The 7,527-nt window shown below is 29.6% G+C and overlaps 1 protein-coding gene across 1 annotated transcript; it reads left to right on the forward strand.

Annotated features, from left to right (window-relative positions):
- The first annotated feature begins 1,419 nt into the window (after window positions 1–1,419).
- LOC122610886 (ras-related protein RABA6a-like) lies at window positions 1,420–2,598 on the forward strand. Its single transcript, XM_043783844.1, has 2 exons — window positions 1,420–1,800; window positions 2,092–2,598. The coding sequence occupies exons 1-2, from the start codon at window positions 1,580–1,582 to the stop codon at window positions 2,528–2,530; spliced, it is 660 nt and encodes a 219-aa protein (XP_043639779.1). The 5' UTR covers window positions 1,420–1,579; the 3' UTR covers window positions 2,531–2,598.
- Window positions 2,599–7,527: the final 4,929 nt, after the last annotated feature.

Below are 7,527 nucleotides of genomic sequence, written 5' to 3' on the forward strand. Positions count from 1 at the left end.
CACCCAATTCACAACTTAAAAAGATGAGACAAATTAGTTAACCAAAATCAACGGATCATTAGTCGACTCATTAAGTTAGAGAGATCGATTTCAAAGTTTAATTGGTTGGTGCTACACATTTGTTGTAGATCGTATCATATCAAAATCAATCTAGCTTATACGGTTAAGAGTTTTAATATATATGTATAAACACATGTATATATGAGCACTTGAACTTAGTGGATGGAAGGTCAAATATCACACATCACACAAAAGTGCCATATTAATTTAACTGGGTAAATTACTTTATGAACTTTTTTAAGCATGATATCCTTGCATAATTACTCATATTGCTTTCTTTCCTTTGTGTACACAGTACATAATTATGATAACTAGGATTGTTAACACGCCTCAAGGCTCAAGCAGCTATACTATTACTCCATTATTAGATATATCAAAATAAGTCTAACCTCATTTAAGTGTTGTATTATTTAGCATTTACTTAACAATGTTTACATTAATTAGTAATAGTCTTTGTTAAAATATATATATATATATATATATATATATATATATATTATCATAATTCTTATATTAGAACATCTTATATTTTACAGAATAGACGAATATGCATGTAATATCGATTAACAAAGGCCGAGAAGAAATTACTTCTACAAAAAAAATTTAAAAAAAAATAAAAAAAAAATTATTTTACTATTAACTATATATTTGTTCTTTACAATGCAAGTGTGGCAATGCCTACGACTAGTATGGACACATGAGGGATTTTTACCCATATATGAGGTTCAAAATTGACTTAAGGTTTTATGACTTTTATCCTTAAAAGTTGATGATGTATAAATTTAATGCTTTTTTTATATATTAAAAAAAAAATGTACGTGTTGATGGATCAATCATAAACTATATATTCTAAATCATTTAGGATTGTTATTTGGTATAAATTTATACACGAGACAAAAATCTACATACATTCCATAGTATTATTTAAACATACTTTAACTTAAAGTCGTTAAATATAGGCAAAATTGAATATAACCGTGACATAAGCTACACATGGTTACGTGTTAAGATATGTGTAGGGTATGTGAAATAATATTGAGTTCCAACTTCCAAACGAATGTAATCCATAGATAAATACGAATAAAATTGTTTGTCAACTATATTATTTGGATGACAAGAAATTAAACGAATCAAATCAAATAACTAATATAATTATTAATAAAATAGCACGAAAATACCTAAGCAAACTAACCTTATCTTAATATATTTGTTTTCAAAGCCAACATGAAAAGTCTATGAAAAAGTAGGGCCACCGAGGCTATAACCTTTTGATCATTGATTAAACAAACATGCCTTTGACATAACCAAAGTAATGATCGACATCAAGTCTTTGTCAAATATTAGAAGTTTTGTAAGTTTAAACCACTAAAAACCTCTTTTACTAGCTAGTTCCTTAATTTACTCTCCAAAAATAAAAGTTCATTTAATTTTCTTCTTCTTAATATTTCAAGCTTAGATTTTCGAAGAAGATATATATATATATAGAAGAAATATTATATATCATTCCATATATTGATATATGGCTGGTAGTTTGTTTGATGAAGAATGTGATTACTTGTTTAAAATGGTTTTGATAGGGGATTCAGCAGTTGGGAAATCAAATCTTTTGTCAAGGTTTGCTAAAGATGAGTTTCGTCTTGATTCTAAGCCGACGATCGGGGTTGAATTTGCTTATCGGAATGTTAAGATCAAAGACAAGATCGCTAAAGCTCAAATATGGGACACTGCTGGACAAGAGAGGTACATATATATCTTCCTTTTCTTGTTTTTCTTGTCTATGATGCAATTTAATTAAACATCACTATAGAAAGTTAGTCATATAGTATGTGTACACAAATATAAAGTGACTTAGAAGTGTTTAAGCGTTTAAAAACTAAAAACACTGTGTATATACTGCTTAATTAGATGTCAGTATCTCGGATGCTAACTACTAACTCACTGTTAAAAAAAAAAAAACTACCTTCGACACTTTAATTTGGTCATGTGATGATCGTGTTATAGTTATTATTAATTTTATATATATATATATAGATTTAGAGCTATAACAAGTTCATACTATCGTGGAGCACTAGGCGCTATGTTGGTCTATGACATAACACGAAGGGTAACCTTTGAAAACTTGAGGAAATGGTTACATGAGCTAAGGGAGTATGGAAATCGCGACATGGTGATTATTCTTGTTGGCAATAAATCCGACTTGGTTGACGCTAGAGAAGTAAAGGCCGAAGACGGTCAAAGTCTTGCTCAACTTGAGGATTTATGTTTTATGGAGACTTCTGCAAAAGAGAATTTAAATGTAGAAGATGCATTTCTTCAAATGATCACAAAAATATTTGAAATTGCAAGTCAAAAAAGCCTTGAAGCCAAGGAAAAAGAACCAACAAAGCAAGCTCTTGATGGGAGAAAAGAAATTATATATGTTGTGGATGAAGTAAGTGCTACTAAACAAACTAATTGTTGTACAAGTTGATTAATTAGTTGAATAGAATGTTTGTATCATTTTAAATTTTCAAAATAGTATGACCATATTGAAAGCAACCTTGTTTTATATTGTAAAAGAGAAAGAAAATGAACGACTACATTATAATTAAGGTGCATCCAAAATTTTTTTAAGAAAGTAAAAACCACATTCGAATATGATATTTTTATAGTTTGATTACGCGTTTATCCAATTGAAGCAAATCTGATCTTAAGTTCTCTCAACTAAAATAATTATCAAATATCTTAATTTCGAGCCATTTACATTATAAAACAACAAATCACAAAAGTCAAACTGTAGTAGTGTAACTGTTGGTATTAAAAGTTACTGTAAATGGCCAATGGTGTCGAAAGTTGTTCAAGGTGTATGCATAATGCATGTAGCTTCCTAAATCGTTTTGCTAAACAAATTACGTTTAGATTATGATAGCAAATAATTACACTTGTATATCATATTCAACGTGTAAATATCCAACAAATAATAAAATGGGCCAGAAAACTATTTATGGGCCAACCCAACCTGCCCATTTCGACTCTTCAACTATATCTGCTCTAACTCTAACTCATCTTTGACATGTTGTCCAACACAACCCAACTCCCATCTTACTGACAGTAAAAATAAGCCCGACCACCACCATGAGGCAGGAGCATTACTTTTTGTCGCTCACCCATTGATACGTATTACTGTATTCAATTCAAATTTGAAAATAATCCAAAAATTTGAAGGATTCGTATTCAAAACCTCTTGTATATTCCTCATATGCCCGCACATGTTTTTGTTAATGGATAAATGAGATAGATATTTTAAGTATATCAATTTATTTTTTGAGATTTTAAGGAAAAGATTCTCTTTTTATAAAATATTTATAAAATAGATAGATTATAAAATGAGATAGATATTTTAGGTATATCAATTCATCTTTTGAGATTTTAAAGAAAAGATTCCCTTTTTATAAGGTATTTATAAAATAGATAGATTATATATCAAAAACAGTCCAAATCAATTATAGAAACCCAAACAGTATAAATACAAAGAAGCAAAAATAAAGAATTGCTCATCAAACATACAAAAAACCATCGAAAATACATAAGTAAATCTCAGTTTTTATTGTCACTTTCTTTCATCAACTACACGTTTTTCAAAATTCATCAAGGTTTACCCATAAAGACAAAAAGTTACCTCAAGTTTAACATATTTTTAACTATAGCATTAAGATGTTATCTTTGTTTCCGATATTATTAGACCGTGTATTATTAGCATTGTATTATTAATTAGGTCTCTTATGTAATTATTAGAGAGCTGGTGGTAATTAAATGTAAGTTATAACTTTATAAACTAGATTAATACCCGGTCAGTGACCGGGTTACCAAGTTAACTTATATATATATATAGAGAGAGAGAGAGAGAGAGAGACGATTTGATATATATCAATGTTTTTAATAGTTGACCTTACCCAAATTCCACTTGAAACCCACCCGGGAAAAATGGGTTAGGGTTATAAAATCTTGACCCGATAATCTGTCAACTTAATTTTTTTGGGTAGGGGTAGAAGTCAGTGTCAGTGTCGGGTTGACCTCTTGGGTTAATAGGTCAACCATCAACCCAAAAATATTTTAAATTTATATAAATATTTTAAATAAGTCGACCTACTAGCTCATTTGATCTGACAGCCTACAACCCATTTTGTTGGAAATTAATATGCCAACCCACCAACCATATGACCTGAAATCAACTCATCAAACCATTTAACCATCAACCTAATTTTTTTTTGATTGGTGGTTCGGTTTGAGATGGCAGGTTTTGGTTTAGATTTTCAAGCCGATTTTGCTATTAGGTCGAGTTCGGGGTTAAGTATTTTTAACCCGTCAACCCATTTACCCGAACTTGGTATAATTATATTATATTGATGGGTAGGGGTAGGTGTCGATGGCGATGTCGGTGTCGGGTTGACTTTTTGGGTTAATAAGGCACCGGCCAATCCAAAAACATTTTAAATTTTAAATATTTTAAATTAGTCAACCCATCAACTCATTTGATCTTACAACCCATGACCCAATTTACTTGAAATCAATCTGTCATTTGCACCAACCATATGACTCGAAATACCCACCAAACAATTTAACCCACCAACCCGATTTTTTATAGATAGGTGGTTCAGTTTAGGCTGACAAGTTTTGGTTGAGATTTTCAAGTCTATTTTGATATTAGGTTAACTTCGGGTTAAGTATTTTTAACCCGTCAACTTGTTCACCCAAATCTGATATAATTATATTATAGTTATAATTTAAAATTTAGATCTATATGGATTAAAATACACTTTAAATATATATATATATATATATCAATTAACAATAAGCTTGATACAAAATACATATTAAAGACTTTCAATTGTAAACTTAATAGACAAATATACAAGAATATAACCGTGAAAAGCTTTTCTAATTAAACATAACACAAATAATAATTGAGGAAGTTAAATTAAAAATTGAATTAAATATACAAGTTAGATGGGGAAAAAAAAGAGGCGTTTTTTCCACTTTACCCACAATTAACGTGGACGTCACTTGGAACAAATTTTTTTTCCCCCTAGAGTATGTATTATGCATATTTATTCATGGATATCCAAGACAGGTTGTGTAACATGATTACAAAAATAATACATTTAATAAAATTAAAAATGTTACCATATTTAAAATAGTCAAAGTTGACTTTTTATTTCAATGGTTAAGATTAAGTTGTGTTTTATTTTCATTGGTTTTGATTAAAAGTTATATTTATTTTTTTTCTCTTAGTTCTACCAACAATATATATATATATATATATATATCATCATCAGTTAATGTAAAGCATGGTTTGTATATTGTATCCATGTTTCTCTTCGATGCTTAAGCTTGATAGTATACTTTTAACATGTAAAATTAATAGAAACCCACATAAGAAATATTACATTAATGTTCAATAGTTCTTGGTAGTGGTAAACGTAGTTTGGACTTTGGAGTGATGGGTTGAAATCTAAAACGCGTTTTGGAAGTTTGGTTAAATAAAACGAAGTAATTATCAAGAAGTCTTGACATTAAAAGGTTACCATATATAGAATAGGCAAATTTGACTTTTAGTTTAGATGGTTGAGATTTATTTGTTTATTAATTTCAATGGCTAATATCATGTTACAAATATATTTTTTTCTCTTTGCGATGGAAACCATGAATATATATAATTAATATCAATGAGAAAAGGAAAAACCACATACGTGGTTGTGATCTTAGAGACATTCTTATGGTGTAGCACTTCCATTGCTTCCTTGAACTCTTTCTCATGCTCTAAAGTAGAGAAAACTATAAGACGTGCTACTTTTTCAAATCTTAGCTAGATTTCAAGGTATATATATCGAGAAAATAGAGAGCGATTTCTTCTTACTTTTTACTTATAAATTGGTCGGATTGGGGTTATGTTTTATATATCTCCAATCGGTCAAGTGAGTCACACGAGCTAATGATTTTCAAAGTTGCCCATCATGGTATATTTCTGTTTGAAATCATTACTTTAGATCGAGAGGAACTTATCTACACTATATTATAAAAAAAATTTAACTACAGGATGAAAAATATGAAAACAACAAACTACATGGGTGATTTTAACTAACCGAAGAAGAAATAAAGTGAAATGACAAAAATGCCACTCACATGACCTGCACGTAGGAAGACTTGACAAAAGTAGAGATGAAAGGCAAACCATAAGAATAATTTTGGCCAAAACGTTAACTAAAAGATGAAAACCGCAAAGATTACTCGTAATCTAGAACAAGATTGTGATTAACACTATGTTTTTGAGTTCCATTTTAAAGGAAAAGAATTGAAATGAATCAAATGATGAGATGAGAAAATAAGAGAGATAATCCTTTCAAATCATCCCAAATATGAGAGAAAGATTTTAAAAAAAAAAATAACTAAAAAATCCTTTCAAATCATATCACTTTATTTCCTTTCTATCATTAAAAAAAAATTCAAGAACTCAATTCATACAAAAATCATTTAGATTCATTTTTTTTTTCTATCTAAAAAAAACTCAAGAACATAGTGTAAGTGTCTCCTAACGGGAAGGTCCAACATAGTTTTCATGTCTCCCTGGTAATGATCATTAAGGCGAAACAATCTCATCAAAATTGAGTGTTGTTTTGTTCTAAACAAGAAGACTAATATATGTATCGCAGGAAACTTCAGAGACCATGTTGGGTCAATCTGAATATTAAGTTATGTATATAGAAATTTATGAGGTAAATAATGATACTACACTACTAAAAAAGGCTTAAAAAGGAAAAATTAAATCGACTATTAACATTTATATTTATAAGAACTTATGTACTAGGCGCCGTTCGGGAAAAAAAAAAATTATGTACTAACTACGGTATGTATAATTAGTAACGTATACTAAAAAGCTGAAAAAAGGATAATGAAAAAACGAAAAAATTGAACATATTAATTAAAGCAAATAATTTCTAGGCATCGCTTTAAAAATGGATGATTTACAAAAAGGACAACTTAACTCACAATCATCCATGATCATTTTTCTAAGACATGTCGTATGGTAGACATGACCACACCTACTAAGTTGACTTACTACATCGTCTTTCTCGTATTCTTTCAAGCAAAGAAAGCAAGTCAAGTCGAACGTTATATCACGGCCTCTTCGGTCTCGCAAGTCTCCAAACCGAATGACAGGAAGGTCCAACATAGCTGATTTCATGTCTTGCTGATGATCATGATCAAGGTGAAACAATCTCATCATGATTGTGACTAAGTGTTGTTTTGATCTAAACAACAAGACTAATATACAACTATAGAACAAAATTATATCATAAGAATCTTCATATGAATCATAAGAATCTTCATATGCCATTTCGGGTCATTCTGAATATTATTGATATTCTTGAATTTGTTGTGAGACTAATTAAGTTATGTCTATGGGAATTTATGAGGAAAAGTTTTTGG

This window comes from Erigeron canadensis, chromosome 1 (assembly GCF_010389155.1).
Source record: "Erigeron canadensis isolate Cc75 chromosome 1, C_canadensis_v1, whole genome shotgun sequence".
Taxonomy (NCBI): Eukaryota; Viridiplantae; Streptophyta; class Magnoliopsida; order Asterales; family Asteraceae; genus Erigeron; species Erigeron canadensis.

Excerpts from the sequence above, each read along its gene's own strand:
- LOC122610886 (XM_043783844.1), top strand. The coding sequence starts at position 1,580 with ATGGCTGGTAGTTTGTTTGATGAAGAATGTGATTACTTGTTTAAAATG. Across the intron at positions 1,801-2,091 it reads GACACTGCTGGACAAGAGAG|ATTTAGAGCTATAACAAGTT; the intron begins GTACATATATAT and ends ATATATATATAG.